Raw genomic sequence first — 19,054 nt, forward strand, 5'->3', positions numbered from 1 at the left:
ATCTAATCACATGTGTATCTAATCCTATCCTGTGTGATACAGCCTGCTGAGCTGTGTATCTAATCCCATCACTGACCGTCTGCAGGCTCTTTCCTCACCATCTCCAGAGTGTGATAAACAGCTGGAACCAGCAAGCGTATCCAATCACATCTGTATCTAATCCTATCCTGTGTGATACAGCCTGCTGAGCGGTGTATCTAATCCCATCACTGACCGTCCACAGGGTCTTTCCTCACTATCTCCAGAGTGTGATAAACAGCTGGAACCAGCAAGCGTATCCAATCACATCTGTATCTAATCCTATCCTGTATGTGTGCCTGATACACATCCTGTTGTGTGCGATACTGCCTGCTGAAGTGTGTATCTAATCCCGTCTTCTATGAGACGATGTGCTAAAATGTGTATCCAATCCCATTTTGTATGATACTGCCTGCTGAGCTGTGCATCTAATCCCATTTTGTATGACACAGCCTGCTGAGTGGTGTATCTAAGCCTATCTGGTATGATCCTGCCTGCTGAGCTGTGTATCTAAACCCTTATGAACACGACCGTATCCATTTTATGATTCACATTTCTTGCAGTCCCATTGAGTTCCATGGATTTGAGGTCCTCATTTTGAGGACCAGAATAGGACATGTTCTGTCTTTACTGGCACTGACATACGGATGTAAAAAAAAACGTCCCTGTGCTTTCCACATCCGTATGTCAGTTCTGCGAAAGATAGAACATGTCCTATTCTGGTCCACATAATACAGATCTACAACCCATAGAACTCAATGGAACTGCAAAAAAATGTGAATCGCACACGGACAGTATCCTTATTTAGTGGATCTGTGACTTGCAGACCGCAAAACAGATACGGTTCTGTGCACGAGCCTCATCACTTATACTCAGCGCACATAACAGTGACATCCACAGTACCCCCATAACAGTGACGTCCACAGTGCCCCATAACAGTGACATCCACAGTGCCCCCATAATAGTGAGGTCCAGCAGGGCCCCCATAACAGTGACGTCCACAGTGCCCCATAACAGTGACATCCACAGTGCCCGCATAACAGTGACATCCACAGTGCCCCCATAACAGTGACATCCACAGTGCCCCCATGACATCCACAGTGGCCCATAACAGTGACTTACAGTGCCCCTAGTGCCATCTATTGCCCGCATTGTGCCATTCATTACCCCCTTGGGCCATCCAGTACCCACTTGTGCCATCCAGTGCCCCACTTGTGCCATCATTTGATCCCCTTGTGCCATCCATTTCCCATATTGTGCCAACTATTGCCCCCTTATGCCATCCAGTGCCCCCTTGTGCCATCAATTGACCCCCTTGTGCCATCCAGTTCCCCTATTGTGCCAACTATTGCACCCTTGTGCTATCCATTGCCCCATGTGCCATCCATTGCCACATCGTGCCATTCATTACACCCTTGTGCCATCCAGTTCCCCTATTGTGCCAACCATTGCCCCCTTGTGCCATCCAGTGCCCCCCTTGTGCCATCCAGTGCCCCCCTTGTGCCATCCAGTGCCACCTTTGTGCCATCCAGTGCCCCCTGTGCAGTGGCAACTCTAGGAACAATATATAGGGAGCACATAAGATACCACAGTCAAAAATGGGGGGGCACTAATAATTTTCACCACTTAATCATACTATTGAAAAAACTAAATAAGTATATATAAATAAGATTACAAAATACGAGAGTATTGCGGTATGCAGGGATACCTTTTTATTGTACTAACCTAATACAGATGACGGTTTGATTGGTACTATTTTGGGGGGCATATGACTTTTTGATCGCTTGGTATTACACTTTTTGTGATGTAAGGTGACAAAGCATGGCTTTTTTGTCACAGTTTTTATATAATTTTTTTTTATGGTGTTCACCTGAGGGGCTAAGTCATGTGATATTTTTATAGAGCATATTTTAGTGTCTTCATTGTCTAAGAGTGGTAGCTTTTTCATTTTTCGACCGATTGTCTTAGGTAGGTCTCATTTTTTGTGGGATGAGATGGTGGTTTGATTGCTATTTGTTTGGGGGGCATACGCCTTTTTGATCGCTTTTTGTGATGTAAGGTGACAAAAATGACTTTTTTTACACTGTTTTTATTATATTTTTATTTACGTGTTCATCTGAGGGGTTAGGTCATGTGATATTTTTTATAGAGCAGGTACCTATGGACGAGGCAATACCTAATATAATATACTTTTTTATTTATTTAACTTTAACACAATAAAAGCATTTTAGAAAAAAAAACATGTTTTAGTGTCTCCATAGTCTCATATACAGTACAGACCAAAAGTTTGGACACACCTTCTCATTCAAAGAGTTTTCTTTATTTTCATGACTATGAAAAATGTAGATTCACACTGAAGGCATCAAAACTTTGAATTAACACATGTGGAATTATATACATAACAAACAAGTGTGAAACAACTGAAAATATGTAATATTCTAGGTTCTTCAAAGTAGCCACCTTTTGCTTTGATTACTGCTCTGCACACTCTTGGCATTCTCTTGATGAGCTTCAAGAGATAGTCCCCTGAAATGGTTTTCACTTCACAGGTGTGCCCTGTCAGGTTTAATAAGTGGGATTTCTTGCCTTATAAATGGGGTTGGGACCATCAGTTGCGTTGAGGAGAAGTCAGGTGGATACACAGCTGATAGTCCTACTGAATAGACTGTTAGAATTTGTATTATGGCAAGAAAAAAACAGCTAAGTAAAGAAAAACGAGTGGCCATCATTACTTTAAGAAATGAAGGTCAGTCAGTCAGCCGAAAAATTGGGAAAACTTTGAAAGTAAGGGCTATTTGACCATGAAGGAGAGTGATGGGGTGCTGCGCCAGATGACCTGGCCTCCACAGTCACCGGACCTGAACCCAATCGAGATGGTTTGGGGTGAGCTGGACCGCAGAGTGAAGGCAAAAGGGCCAACAAGTGCTAAGCATCTCTGGGAACTCCTTCAAGACTGTTGGAAGACCATTTCAGGGGACTACCTCTTGAAGCTCATCAAGAGAATGCCAAGAGTGTGCAAAGCAGTAATCAAAGCAAAAGGTGGCTACTTTGAAGAACCTAGAATATGACATATTTTCAGTTGTTTCACACTTGTTTGTTATGTATATAATTCCACATGTGTTAATTCATAGTTTTGATGCCTTAATAGTCATGAAAATAAATAAAACTCTTTGAATGAGAAGGTGTGTCCAAACTTTTGGTCTGTACTGTATATTTTTTTTTTTTTGGTCGATTGTCTCATGTAGGAGCTTCTTTTTTTGCGGGATGAGGTGATGGTTTGATTGGTACCATTTTGGCGTACATACAACTTTTTTGATCACTTTTATTACCTTTTTTGGGAAGTGAGGTGGGCAAAATGTTAATTTCATTATAGTTTTTTCTTTTTTTTTTTATGCCGTTCACTGCGCGGGGAAAGTAACATGACCCTTTCAGAGATCAGATCGTTACGGACACGGTGATATCAAACATGCGTAGTGTATTTTATTTTTAAAATTTTTAATAAGTAATAAATGTGCGGCTATAAGAAGAAATTCCTTTATTTTTTTTTTATGATGCCTATATAATACCCTAAAGTACACTATATAGGTTACTGTAGTAGTGTATTGTGTAGTAGTGTAGTAGTGTATAGTGTACCCTAAAGTACACTATATAGTGTACTGTGGTAGCGTATTGTGACTTTACACTAGCCTTTACACTAGCTGCCTTTAGCAGAAGCCTGATCCGGCTTACCTATACCACGGCAAGCCAGAAGTTTGTGTAGGTGTCCGGTTGCTATGGTAACCATCGGACGCTGCCACAAAAGAGCAGCGGCTGATGAGGGAGGGAGCCCCCTTCCCTCTGTGATCCCGTCAAGTATCAGGTGCACAGCAGCGCCCGACGGGAGAGGGAGCTCCCTGCCTGTTATCCCCTTCCATACAGCGGTCCCTATGGACCACGGCATGGAAGGGGTTAAACGGCTGACACAGGGGTTAAACAGCGAACCGCTCGGCCATCCTGAAAATGGGGGAAGAGGAGGGGGATCTCGTGCCCGCCCGCCCATCCAGAAAATTTGGAGGGGACACATTGAGGGCTGCGGGGGGGGGGGGGGGGGATATTATATATAAATTTTAGAAGGTTCTGATTCCCGCAGGGGATCAGAACCTGTGAGCCGGCATTAGGATCATCTGATTGGCGGGAGGGCAAGGGATAACCTAGGGGGTCAATTGCCCCCCTGTAGCGACGACTATGGCCCTGTGACATGCACAGCATAGAGATCAGCCTCTGTGGCTGATCGCTATGCTGTCACTCCTGCACAGTGCTTACATTGCGCTGTGCAGGAGTCAGTACAGGCCTGTACGATACAGAGAGCGACCGGCGGTCCTCCACATGCGCATTCACCCTAGTGCGCTGTGAAGACGGCCACCCGGAGCTTTCTCCAGCAGGAGGTGGTGACGTCACTCGTGACGATCTGTCTCCTGCTGGAGAAAGGAGGAGAAGACAGGAAGATAAGAAGGCTGAAAGCACTGAAAAGCCATCTGGAGGGAACACGTGATCTCAAGAACGGCTGCACTCTGGAAGGTACGTATGTGACCAATAATCTTTCCTCCACAGGTTAGCATGTAATAGCAAAAAAAAAGGTTAAGCCCGGAGAACCCCTTTAATCCGCCGGCATGGTCGAATACAGCAATGCCGGCGGATGCAGCAGGGGCCTGGCACAGCATTTGTCTGTATATAAGTATAAATTGAAATCTTTGGACAACCCCTTTAAGGCTACATTCACACAGGACATACGGTATTTGTGTAAACAGCAGGACTTCCAGTGACTCTGAACATAATGGATGGATTCACATAGGCAGTTTTGATGCAATCTTTTAGTCAATGGTTATAAACAAATACAGTATCACATATAATATTTATGGAGGAGGGGGGGCACCAGGCATTGCGGTAACATCCATCAGTGCTGGATCCAGAGAGCTCTGGCATGTTGTTCTCTGCCAGGACAGCCTGCCAGAACTATTGCCGGCAGTGTGAAACAGGCAGTAGTGAACTTTACCGTTAATCTAAAATTAGGGAAGTACTGCACCAACCAAACAATGTGACTTCAACTTTCCAGATAGGTGGACGTCCTAAACTTGGAACTCGTGTATCTTCACTACATACCTTTTTATCAGATACAGTTGTGTTCAAAATAATAGCAGTGTGTTTAAAAAAGTGAATAAAGCTCAAAATCCTTCTAATAGCTTTTATTTCCATACACACATGCATTGGGAACACTACACATTCTATTCCAAATCAAAACATGAAGAAAAATATATCAAATTTGTGTTGTTCCTCTAAAAATAAAATAAAGAAAAGTGAATATTAGACTGTTCAAAAAAATAGCAGTGTTTGTATTCTTCTTTACAAACTCAAACATTCACTATAAACTGAAAAATGCTTGAAGATTTTGCTTTCCTTTGAATCACTTAACTAATATTTAGTTGTATAACCACTGTTTCTGAGAACTGCTGTACATCTGTGTTGCATGGAGTCAACCAACCTCTGGCACCTGTGAACAGGTATTCCAACCCAGGATGATTGGACTACATTCCACAGTTCTTCTCTATTTCTTGGTTTTGCCTCAGAAACTGCATTTTTGATGTCACCCCACAAGATTTCTATCAGATTAAGATCCGAGAATTGGGCTGACCACTCCATAACGTCAATCTTGTTGGTCTGGAGCCAAGATGTTGCACGTTTACTGGTGTGTTTGGGGTCGTTGTCTTGTTGGAAAACCCATTTCAAGGGCATTTCCTCTTCAGCATAAGGCAGCGTGACCTCTTCTAGTATTCTGATGTATTCAAACTGATCCATGGTCCCTGGTATGCGATAAATTGGCCCAACACCGTAGTATGAGAAACATCCCCCTATCACGATGCTTGCACCACCATGCTTCACTGTCTTCACAGTGTACTGTGGCTTGAATTCAGTGTTTGGGGGTCATCTGACAAACTGTCTCCGACCACTAGACCCAAAAAGAACAATCTTACTTTCATCAGTCCACAAAATGTCTCTTTAGGCCAGTCAATGTGCTGTTTGGCAAATTGTAACCTCTTCAGCATGTGGGACTTTGCGGGGGCTTCTTGCAGATAGCTTGGCTTCACATAGGCATCTTCTAATTGCAACAGTACTCACAGGTAACTTTAGACCTTCTTTGATCTTCCTAGAGCTGATTGTTGGCTGAGTCCTTGCCATTTTGGCTATTCTTCTATCCATTGGAATGGTAGGTTTTCGCTTTCTTCCACGTCTTTCAGGTTTTGGTTGCCATTTTAAAGCATTTGCGATCATTTTAGCTGAGCAGCCTATCATTTTGTACACTTCTTTATATGTTTTCCCCCCTCCAATCAACTTTTTAATCAAGGTACGCTGTTCTTCTGAACAATGTCTGGAACGACCCATTTTCCTCAGAATTTCAGAGAGAAATGCACTGTAACCAGCATGTACAACATTTGCTGCCTTCCTTCCTTAAATAAGGGCAATATTGCCACCTCTTTTTCAAAGACTGAATGACTTCACTCATTGAACTCCACACTGCTATTATTTTGAACATGCCCCTTTCAATTAGTGATTCAATTACACAGAATCAGCAGCATGCATGTCATGACTGTTGGGTCTGTTGGATTTCTATTACTCTACTACACCTGCTAGTAAATTATTTGCCATGTAGAAATTTAATTTCTACCAAAAACAGTGATTGATTAGGTTAGTGATGTCTGACTGCTATTATTCTGAACACAACTGTATATCATTACATTAGGATGTGTTTTGGCCCATCCTGAGCCTTTGTCAAAATGGTTATATATACAAAAGATATGAAATGGGGGGGCGGAGCCTAGCCACGCAGCTGAATGGCCGCACGAGCTTGAGCTCCTCCAGCATTCCGGCTCACTAACCCTATATAAGCCTATAATTTACTTTATTATGGGGAAACCTGGCAAGGAGAAGATCAGAGGAAGTTCAGAGTCGACCCCACGGCACTCCAAACAGCCAGAGATGGAGAAGTTTCTCCGGAAAACGCCGAGAGCTGCCACACAGAAAGGCGCCAATATGGCGGCGTCTAATGCTCATGACTCCGACGCAGGAGAACTCTCTGATGCGGGCAGCGGCTCTGATATTTCAGATAGAAGGCCCAGAGATCCGCCTCTATCGGAGCGGACCCTTCGCCGGGTTCTTGAATCGGCCCTTACGCCTCTCAAACAAGATCTGGCGGACATCAAAGACGACATAAAACATCTAGGCCAGAGAGTGGTCACATTAGAAGGCACGCAAGAAGCCATTTTGACCTATGAAGGCAAAGCATCAGAGGTGCTAGCATCTCACAAGGCCCTATTGAACGATGCCTTCTTGAAACTGGAAGACCAGGAGAATCGAAGTCGCCGGCGCAACATACGCATCCGCGGCCTACCTGAATCTATTGCGACGGAGGCCTTGCCGACAGTGGCGCGTGAGTTATTTTCCATGATGCTTGAACCGGAAAGAGCAGAGGGAATAGTGGTGGAGCGCATACACAGGGCGCTGCGCCCTAGGCCCAAACCTCAAGAACCGCCACGTGACGTGATTTGCGGCCTACTAAGTTTTGTAGATACCGCGGCACTGTTGAAAAGGCAAAGGGAAATGGAGGTACTAGAATATGAGAATACGCCGATTCAGATGTTCCAGGATCTAGCGCCATCTACCCTGGCTAAGCGGCGCTTATTTAAGCCCTTGCTGGAAGTCCTCAGGAAGACGTCGACCCCGTTCAGATGGCTATATCCCTTTGGGCTGGCGATCTCCAGGAATGGAAAGCTGCTTACAGTTCGCTCTCCCGCGGACCTAGAGTCAGTTTGGAGGTCCCTGGATGTCCCTCCGGTGGAGATCCCCTCGTGGCTACCAGCCGATCAAGATGGCCCCCTGCCTATCCCGCCACGTGTGTCCTCCTGGCAGACGGCATCTGCAAACAAGTCAGATCGTTTGGGTCGCAGCAGGATGGACGGAGCCCTTACCTGAGCTCAAACCAAGGTGACATTGGTACTATTTGTCTGCTAACATAGACTGCCAATATTAGGTCCTACCTCATTTTTCTACTATAAGAGATGACTGTCCCCCGGCCCCTCGGCATAGTGTTTTATGCGGAAGGTAGTGGCCTGTTCACGATTGTTCTGTTTTTGAGCCAATTTTTTACTTTTTTACTACTGGCTTAGAGTTATGTATGAGACGTCAGACCTTAACCGGGACACTCTTCTGCTGTTTTGGAACTCTGCCTCCAAGAAGGCAACTTTTTCTTTCCCTATTTGCAGGGTAATGTCCGGATAGATTCCGGTGCTGGAAGTATTTTTTGTTGTTGGTCTCCCCTTTTTGTTGTAGACCAAAAGGTGCTTTACCTGCCCCCTCGCCAATCCAACCCTGTCTTGGATGGTGATAGGTAGGCACCTACTTTTCTCTAGATGAATATTTCATCTGAGCTGGTTTTATACCAGCCTGACATGTTGTTGGTTATCTTTCTCATTTTATATTATTTTATTTTATTCTATTTTACTTGTTCCCCTTTCCCCTCCTTTCCTCATCCTGCTCATATATGCTATGCTCTCTCAGATATTTCCATGGATAATATATGCTTTTTCTCCTTAGTATATATATTGTCATGTCCTCAATTGTAGTCGCCTCTCTAAACGCACACGGGCTGAACGAGCCATGCAAAAGGTCTCAAACCATCTCTCTCCTTCTGAGGGATAAAGTCTCGGTAGCCTTCCTGCAAGAGACACATTTTAGGACAAATAAAATCCCTAATCTTCCTCCCAGGAAGTTTGCTCAGTGGTTTCATAGTACACATGAATCCGCCAGTAGAGGTGTCAGTGTAGCTATACACAAAAACCTTCCTTTCAAGCATACCGCTACTTCAGCGGATCCTGAGGGCAGGTATATTTTTGTAAAGGGGGTAGTTGGTGACTCTCCAGTTACATTCGCCAATCTATATGCGCCTAATAGAGGCCAAGTACCATGGCTCGTTCAGACCCTTGCTTTATTGTCATCTTTTTCTGATGGACTGTTAGTTTTGGGAGGCGACTTCAATGTCGCTCTTGAACCGGCAGTAGACACGTCAGTAGGTAGACCGTCTGTGTCCTATAAGCTTTTGAAAAGGCTTAAAACTTCCCTGAGAAAACTGAAGGTCCGTGATGTTTGGCGTACTATAAACCCCAATGGCCGAGACTACACATTTTATTCACATGCCAAGATGTCATTCCATAGATTAGATTATTTGTTCTTGTCTGACTCACATATTCGTAATGTCTCTGGAGCCCGGATTGGTAGTATTACGTTATCTGATCATGCCCCTGTTATCATTAACTTCTCCTTGTCCGGACCACAGAGAAAAGAACGCCTATGGCGTTTGAACGACACCTTGATTTTGGACCCCACCCACGCGGGCAAAATCAAGGCCTCGCTTTCCGAATTTTTCGCGCTAAATGATACACCAGATTCCCCGCCTTCTCCTTCCATACTATGGGAATCCCATAAGGTAGTTATAAGGGGGGAACTAATTGCACTAGGGGCCTATGTAAAAAAGCAAAGAACACAGGCATTAGACGCTTTGCTAGCGAAGATTGCTCGCCTTGAATCCTCTCACAAGGAATCACAAGCTAAGCGCACCCTGACCGAACTAACTGAAGCTAGAGTACACTTAAAAAACCTATTAAATATAACCTCTGCAAAGCTGATCCTACGCTCACGATTTAAAGCCTATGCACATGGGGATAGAGGAAACAGACTGATGTCGGCGATTGCCAAGAAGCAGTTCTCTGACTCCTTTGTTTCCTCTATTAAGGACCCCAAAGGTAAAATACATAAATCTACCCCAGATATAGCTAAGGCATTCTGTGCTTTTTATGAGACCCTATACAATCTACCCCCCCCAGATGGTGCATCTGTTAGTGATCTCTCAGAAGCTACTGATAAATTCCTACAGAATTTAGATCTCCCTTCTATAGCCCCGGCCAAGGCATCTCAATTGACTAGACCTGTCACTGATCTAGAGATTCACAAAGTACTCATGTCCATCCCCTCGGGCAAAAGCCCAGGACCAGATGGGTTCCCCATCACTTATTATAAATCCTTCAAAGATGTTCTAATTCCCCGTTTCAGGAACCTGTGCAATCATCTTCTCACTGGTGGCTCCCTTGCCCCTCATTCCTTATTGGCACACATTACTGTCCTACATAAGGAGAATAAGGATCCGACATGCTGCAGCAACTATAGGCCGATCTCTCTACTAAACTGTGATGTGAAGTGGTGGGCGAAGATCTTGGCCACCAGGCTTCAGGATGTGCTGCCTGACATCGTCCATGAGGAACAGGTGGGTTTTGTCCATGGCAGACAGGGGTCAGAAAATACAATAAGGCTTCTTCATCTTGTAAATTGGGCTAAAAGATCATCTAAGCCCTTGGTGCTAGTAAGTACGGACGCGGAAAAGGCCTTCGACAGGGTCAGTTGGCATTATATGTCGCGGACCCTGTTGAGATTTGGCCTACCTGACCAATTTATTACTGCCATTTATACGTTATACTCGACCCCCTCTGCCATGGTCAAAGTTAATGGAACACTGTCACCACCATTTCACATCACTAACGGGACAAGGCAGGGATGCCCTTTATCTCCTGCACTATTCATCTTAGTGATGGAGACCCTTTTATGTAGAATAAGAATGGACCCAGAGATAAAGGGCTTACAAATAGGATCCTGTACACACGTTGCTGCAGCATTCGCGGATGACCTTTTAATCATGACCTCAAACCCCAGAGAAGCCTTGCCCAGATTGCTGTTCATATTTGAAGATTTTGGGTTTATATCAAATTTTAAAATTAACTATGGGAAATCCATGGCTCTCAATATCTCTTGCCCACAAGCAGTGATTAATGATCTTAAGCGTACTGCTCCATTCACTTGGGCCTCCAGAGACATTGTGTATTTAGGTACTCATGTTTCGGCTAATGTCCAAGATCTGGCTTCCCTTAACTACCTGCCGCTCCTTCAAACGGTCCGGACACATCTTCAAAACCTGAAACTCCCATTTGTCTCTTGGGTAGGACGAAAAAATTACATCAAGACCTTTATCCTTCCCAAATTTCTGTATTTGCTACAATCCCTACCTATTTGGCTTCCAAATTCATATTTTACTGAAATACGTAGGGTATTCACACGCTTTCTTTGGAATGGCAAGTCACCACGTATTGCTTACTCTGTCCTCACAAGGGATAGGAGGTTCGGAGGCTTTGGGATGCCAGATGTGAAGCTTTATTATACTGCTGTACAGCTAGGCAGATGCGCAACTATTATGTCTCGCCAATCTAGCTCTCTTTGCTCCCGTCTTGAAAATGCACTATTGTCTAACCAAGAATTGCTTACTTTATGGGGTATTAGGCCTATCTCTGCTAATCACTGTTATACGTCCCCGGTTTGGAAAGGCATGTTGGTGGAATGGTCCAAAATGGTTCAGTCCCGTATCTTTAATTTCCCTAACACTGGTATGCCGCTTAGTCTACTACAAAGCCACATCCATCCAACGGTGTTAAACCCCTCCGGGATTTGGTCTAAGCTCGCTGATATTCCTCTGCGGGATGTCCTTCTCCCGGATGGCTGTTTAAAATGGGATTCAGTAATGGACCTCCCTGAGGTCAAAACAGCACCCTTTTTCCACCTAGCAAATTTCCAGAGAGATACCAAATTGTGTACCGGGCCATTTTCTGATAATAGTTCGCCCTCCTGGCTTGAAAAGAAGGTCTTGGCTACCAAACCCCCCCTTAGGCCATTATCTCAGATGTATAAAGAAATGCTTTCCTCCCTGCCCCCGGAGCTTCGTTTTGTGGCCTCATGGGAACGGGAGCTCTCCATATCCCTTACAGAGCCAGAGAAAGCGTTCATACTAGCTCATTCACACGGCTTCAATCGTTGTGTGAGGATTCAGGAGAATTCCTTTAAACTCCTGTGTAGATGGTACAAAACACCTGAATTCTTGCATAAATTGAACCCAGAAATTTCTGAAAAATGTTGGAGATGTGGCCTGGACACTGGCTCCTTGTCACATATTTGGTGGCTCTGCCAAAAGATTCAACCGTTCTGGACCTTAATTGAGGATTTAGTTAATCAAATATGCAATACCAAGATATCACTGGATGCTAAGCTTATCTTGCTATGGTGTCCGAACAAATCCCTCACACCCACCAAACATGACCTTCCAACGATGCTGCTCACAGCAGCTAAATTACTTATCCCCTACTTGTGGAAGAACGACTCCCCACCAACTCTCCTTATGTGGACTGATAAAGTAGACCAGATCTACCGTTTTGAGGAGCTAGCGCACTGGGAAAATAACTCACGCTCTCGCTTCCTAAAATTGTGGTCTCCATGGAAAGCCTATAGAAACTTTACATAATAGAGCAGAAATTTATCACCTCCTTGTTTCCCTCCCCTCCTTCCCTTCCTGATCTCCCCCCCCCCCTTCCTTTTCTTGGATATCACTCTAGGGTCAATGATAATAACTGTTTTGTATTGCTTACACTTGACATGTATGCTGGATACTATTTGGTACCATATTGTCATCAATGTACTGTCTTGTGTGGGTCACGGCCCTGAATTTTTCTTTCAATAAAAAGAAATATGGTTAAAAGATATGAAATGAAGATACATGAGTGCCAGGACAGCATCTCTTTGATTTCTACTACCGGTAGTAACGGGATTTTCTTCCTTTCCCCGTGTACCGTCAAGCTCCGTAAGTGCTGACCAAACTCGTTTTATGTCCCAAACTTGGAAGTCACACTTCCATCTATGGCAAATCCCATGGTATAAGATAGGAATATCACTTTAATAGTATTATTTTTTTAAGTCAAAACCATGATGTTAGCAACATACCAGTTCCTGTAGCACTGTGGACTCCACACAGTAGAATAATGATCCATATTCTGTATTTGATGGCCCTGTCCATTGAATGATGAAATCAGAATAATTTCCTCTGATTTTAAATGAAGAGCTTAGTATGATGCCAGGAATCACTTCAGGGGCATATGAAAAATTGCCTATAGGTCAGAAATTTGGAAATTAAACTAAATTATAAATTGTATGCATTTTACTCATAGAGTATGTCCACATGTAATGGACTTACTGTGCATTTTTTCTGCATCAAATTCACAGTTCTTCAAGGGAAATGCACATCAACATATTCTCCTAAAATCGTGCCAATTTTGGAATGGATTTGCTTGTGGATTCGATGCAGAAAATTGTATACTTTTTTTTTTTTGCTGCTCAGTCTCCATCTGAATTTGTAATGATGCTGAAGATAGAAGTCAATGGGAATCTGCCATGATTCTGTGACAGAAGCGGACATGCTGCAGTTTAGAAAATCTGAACCATAGATCACTTTCCACATGGAAAATCGACGCAGTGTGTGATTGAGATTTCTAAAGATCTCATTCGCTTTACTGGTGCTATAATTTGCTGCAGACTTTCTGTTCACAAATTTGGATGAAAAGTCTGCAGCAACTCCTGTGTGGAGCCGTAAATCTTACGTATCTTACTAATTTTATGTATGCGGGGGTATAGATACAGGGGTCACCAGGGGCATTCCTAGGCTAAAACATTCGGGGCCTGGGCCCCTGATGTTTTGTCCTAGGCACCGAATGTACTGCCTGCCAGATAGATACAACTGTATTGCTATCCTCAGAATCTAATATCCTGCAAGAGCTGAAGGACCTGTGATGACATCACAGGTCATGTGATCAGTGCTAAATGTAGTAGCTAAAAAAGGACCTGCGATGATGTCACTATCATGTGACCAGTGCAGGAGAGGAGGCTCAGTAGTGAAGAGAAGTCCTGGGAAGAAGCTGTGGTGAGGTTTGCTACATGAGGAGAGGTAAGTGAAGGGGTAGATTACTCAGTGTGAGAGGCAGAGCAATGTTGGGAGTTGTAGTTATTTAACTGGGACTGTATGTTAGGGCTGAAGGGAGGGAAATTATTTACATGAGACAGTGGGATGGAGTGATGTTATTTACATGGGACTGAAAGTTAAAGGAGTGATGTTATTTACATGGGACTGCATGTTGGAGGTGGCTGGGGAGGGGGTGATTTTATTTCCATGGGACTGTATATTGAAAGTGACTGGGGGAGGAAGTGATGTTATTTACATGGGACTGAATATTGAGGAGGTGATGTTATTTACATAGGACTGTATGTTGAAGGTGACTCGGGAGGGGGTAATGTTATTTACGTGGGACTGTATATTGAGGGGGCAGGAGAGATGGTGTGATGTTATTTACATGGGACTGTATTTTAGAGGGGCTGTAGATAGAAAGGGATGTTATTTACATGTGACTGTATATTGGAGGGGGCTGGAGAGATGGTGTGATGGTATTTACATGGCACTCTATGGTGGAGAAGGGAAATAATGTTATTTACATTGGACTGTATGGTGGATGGGCTGAGGAATTATAATTTTTGAGGACAGTAAATGGAGGAATATAACTACAGGGGGCACTGCAGGGGGCATTATAAATACTGGGAGGGCTTCAGGGTGAGCATTATAACAGTAGGGGGCATTATAAATACTAGGGGGTACTGTGGGGGGGGGGCATTTTAAATCCAGGCGACATTAGGCGTTCTTATTACTACTGGGGGGCTCTATAGGAGGGACTTATAGATCGCATTATTTTTACTAAGAGCAGCGGGGGGGGGGTCTTATTACTACTGAGGGGTCAGTAGATAGCTTTATTACCACTGGGGTGGGGGAACAATAGGGGGCTTTATTTCTACTAGGGGCTCTGTAAGGGCATTATTAATACTGGATGGCTCTTCAACTAATGGGCGCAATCTTGCGGAGCATTATCACAGTTGGGGGCACTGTAGGGGGCAGTATTACTAATGAGGGCATTCTAGAAGGGAATTACTATTGGTGGGACTATGAGGAGCACTATTACTATGGGGGAACTCCTTTTTCTTCAGCATAGTATTTGGGGGTACAGAAAAATAAGGAATCTAAGATGTCTGTGTCTCACACTCTGCAGAGACGAGGCGGCTGAGAGAAGTTGTCCGGACCGAATGGAGAAGATGATGACAGAGAAGATCTACATCAGAGGAGACGTCACCTGGGAGGCACTGGATGTGAGAGGTATGTGCTGCTTTATAGCTATAGCGGGCTTAGGGGTCGATTGGTCGACTTAGAGAATTGGGCCATATGTATTGGGGCTTTGGCCCCGGATCTTTTGAGATCCTAGCAACGCCCCTGGGGGTCACAGAGGTTGCAGTTGCAGCCAGGAAGTCCCCCACGCTACATTTATATTGATTGGGAAGAGCACTCTTGAATCCTTCTGTCCCATCACAGACAGAACTGTGCAGCCACACAGTCACAGCTTCTTCATCCCCCTCACCCAGTCCCTACACTCATCTCTATGATCAGTGCAGGAAGCAGGGGTCAAAGCTACGTGGAGTCAGAGTGGCCCCTCATTTCATCAGGGGAGCAGTACTGCCCCACTTTACAAATAAGCAGCTTAATTGCCATCATATTTAATTTTTTAGATAATTTATATGTGATATTATATATCATCCATTAATAATTTGTATAAATCTACCTTTATTTGTCTCCACTCACCTGGAAATGGTTTTAGAGCATTCAGTCCCAAAGTAAAACTTGTGAATTCTGCAGGCTGGGACAGAGGTGTACAAGAACTCTGGTTGACTTCTTGCACAGTAATATATTTCTGCCCATTAATCCAAAAGAGTCGATTGCAATGGAACATTAAAGCATGTTGGGAAATTTCTGAATAACCCCATGATGCATGTTGTGTGACTTTCATGTCAAACATTCTATAAGAAGACATAAAGATATTTCATTCATTTCTTGTTTTCAAATGATCTATTCGATTAATATATAAAGGAAGAAAATTAAGCGGTCCCTCAGCTTACAATATTTTCAGCATACAGTGGTGTTCCTCAGGGGTGGACTGGGATTTAAAAGTGACACAAAATCCAAATTGGCAGAAGACAGAGCCAATATAAGTAGGCATGGCCAGCAATAATGTAGTGCAGCACAAAATACTGTCCCAGCAGAACCAAATACACAGTGCAGCATAAATACTGTCTCCCCCAACACAGCATTCAACTCTATCACCATTCAGATGGTGGTGTAACGCCCCAGTGGTGCATTACCACTTTTGCACCCCGCTACTATCTCCTATGGTTAACCACGTGTCATCCTATGTATTTATTTCCAGGTCCTGCATAATGTGCATCTCCTATTTTGCAACTGTTTGTGTTCACGGGTAATGTGCCTGGTTTACCAGCAGGTGTCAGCGTCAATGGCAGAGCTATCTTACAGAGAATGGAGCTTACCTTTCCATTCCAACACCCCCCTCTGTGGTGTGGTGGGCGGGTTGCACCACACCACAGAAGTTCTAGTTAGAGGTCAGTCTAGTTTACCACCCTGCTAGGGGAAGGCAGCAGGAGCACGTCCCTGTTGGACGAGCCCTGCCAAGCCAGCTAGAGCACCTTCAGCTCTGCTAGATGTGGAGGCCACAGCCTGGAGCCTCAGAAGCCAGGAGGAGAGAGTTTTCCCTGGACAAATCTAGAGACAGACCAGACTACAAAGTGAAGTACAGCATAAAGAAGAAGCTGAGAGATTGGCTCTGCTGTGCTGACAGGCTGGCTATGAGAGCAACAGATGTAGCAGAGAGGAGTTTGCCTGCCACCATTAATGCCAACGCCTGCTGGAACCAAGATAGTCTGTAAACCCATTGTTGACACTAGATTGGACGGGACAACACAACACTATTCTGTTTTTAACTGTTTTTAATTATTCCATTTTTATTTATTTATTATTATTTTTTATTCTTATTCATTTTTCTATGTTGGGATATTTTCACATTATCGACGTGTCTAATTGAAATTGGGAGTAATAAATAGTTGTCCTTGATGCAGTTCCCGGTGATTGAGTGCCTGTTTATTAATTGATACAAATTCTGGAGAAACGTTTATTGAAATTAAAGCTGCTGTTCAACGTTTTACAAGCTCTGGACTCATTTATTTCATCATCCCCTTCATCAACAACCCCCCTTTTCATTGCTGCGGAGCCAACGCCTAGGGTCCAGCGTATCCAGGTAGGAGCACCGTGACATGTGCACCAACATTAAGGGACATTATAGGCTACCCTACACCACTCTGGAATTCCAACACCTGGGTACCATCTACTACATCACTAAAAGGGGCCTTGTGCCCTTATTGCTTCACTGCAACTGGCGCCACGAAAACAAGTACTTTTTCCTCTTAAAGGGCCTTGGGGGGGGAGCCCTCTGCATTGGCAATACAGTTGAATGCGGAAGGGCACTGCTTTCTGCCGACCAGATGCTCCTAGCATTAAATAATGCTGAGAGCATCGAATCGCTATGTATCTGACCGGCAGCAGTGAGGAGGGCTTAAGTGCCCCCCTGGGCATTAGCCCATCAGGAAATTTCCCTGTAGTGTCTATGGTCAGGACACCCCTTGAAATCACATTGAACATGCAATGCCACAGACACTGATGGACATGTGTGATTGGTTGGAATATGGGCAATTCACTGGTAACAAGGTCTCCTCCTCAGAGCAGTGATTGACAGACTGCTATGCAGCATGTATACACAGAAGCCTGACAGTCATGGAGAGGCAGGGGAAGTGCAAACATACATATTTTAGTAATCTATAATATAGCTAAAGTGTAATTTGAAGCCAACAACTGAAAGTTTTGAAAGTTTTGGTACAGCACTGAACTTTGTGAACTGCTTCTGAGACTTTGGAGTGTTGCTCTGATCATTACTGGGAAAAAACCACTGGTCCCAGTTTAGTGAGTTAGGTTGTCCAGACGCTGGGTGCCATAACCAGTTCTCCTACAACATGGTTTCAAACACAGTAAACTCAGGTCTTAGCAATATGTAAATCATAGAGAACAAGGCAGAAATTGCCAGGACTATCTTACCCTTCTGAGCGTGTATTTGCCTGGTACATATTGATGTGCAACCCATTTTTAACAAGCCAGTAAATTTGTCCATCCTTGAGGTTTAGTGTCAGGGCCACCACCTGTACAATATAGATTAAGAAGAATATTACATTTGGAGGCAATAAAGAAATAAATAACATGTTAAAGTGGATCTGTCATTATTGCCCTGCTGCCTGTCTAAAAGCATCATATTATGGGACAGGTCCTCTGCACTAAAGTTATGAACCTGCTGTGTTCGTAAGGGAAGGACTCCCCTGCCTCCTGTTCCCTCACCGGTGAATGATGCCTGTCAGTCACTGGTGAGGGGGGGGGGAGGTACGGAAGGGCTGTCCCTCATGAATGTAGTGGACACATAGTAGTGGACACATAACTAGGAGTCCGCTGCATTCGTTATTACAGTGGCATGCAAAAGTTTGGGCACCCCTGGTCACAATTAGTATTACTGTGAACAGTTAAGCAGGTTGAAGATGAAATGATCTCCAAAAGGGATAAAGTTAAAGATGAAACACTGTTTCAACCACATTTGGTAAAATATTTCATGGCACATCGATCAGATGTGGTAGTGATGTATGATTATAGGGTCACCAATGCCTAGAACATGGCTGTCATGGAGCTTTGAACTATTGGCTGGTGGTCTCAGCAGTTCAATCCCCTCCTAAGAGACGTTGTGCATTGCTATTGATATTCCATCAATGTATGGCCTCATGCACACGACAGTTGTTTTTTTGCTTCCGCAAATTGTGCGTCCGCAAAAAAAAAACGGATGCGGCATCCGTTTTTTTTGGAGGATCCGTTTTTTCCCACAGATCCCTTGTAATAAATGCCTATCCTTGTCCGCAAATGTGAAAAAAGTAGGACATGCACTATTTTTTTTGCTGAAGGGAAACACGGACAACGGACGCGGAACACAAACGGATGAACTATCAGCATTTTTTTGCTGACCCATTGAAATGAATGGGTCCCCATCCTATCCGCAAAAAAAACGGAACGGAGGCCGAGAAAAACAACGTGTCGTGTGCATGAGGCCTATAT

At 44.1% G+C, this 19,054-nt stretch overlaps 1 protein-coding gene across 1 annotated transcript in view; it reads right to left on the bottom strand.

Moving 5' to 3' along the window:
• Positions 1–19,054, bottom strand: part of ROS1 (ROS proto-oncogene 1, receptor tyrosine kinase) — a 209,934-nt gene that overhangs the window by 141,168 nt on the left and 49,712 nt on the right. Inside the window, exons 15-17 of the mRNA XM_040430082.1 lie at positions 18,002–18,102; positions 15,647–15,861; positions 12,919–13,082 (exon numbers count right to left, since the gene is read on the bottom strand). Coding sequence (XP_040286016.1) covers positions 12,919–13,082; positions 15,647–15,861; positions 18,002–18,102 — 480 coding nt within the window. The remainder of the gene's footprint in view (positions 1–12,918; positions 13,083–15,646; positions 15,862–18,001; positions 18,103–19,054) is intronic.

Source organism: Bufo bufo, chromosome 4 (assembly GCF_905171765.1).
Source record: "Bufo bufo chromosome 4, aBufBuf1.1, whole genome shotgun sequence".
Classification (NCBI taxonomy): Eukaryota; Metazoa; Chordata; class Amphibia; order Anura; family Bufonidae; genus Bufo; species Bufo bufo.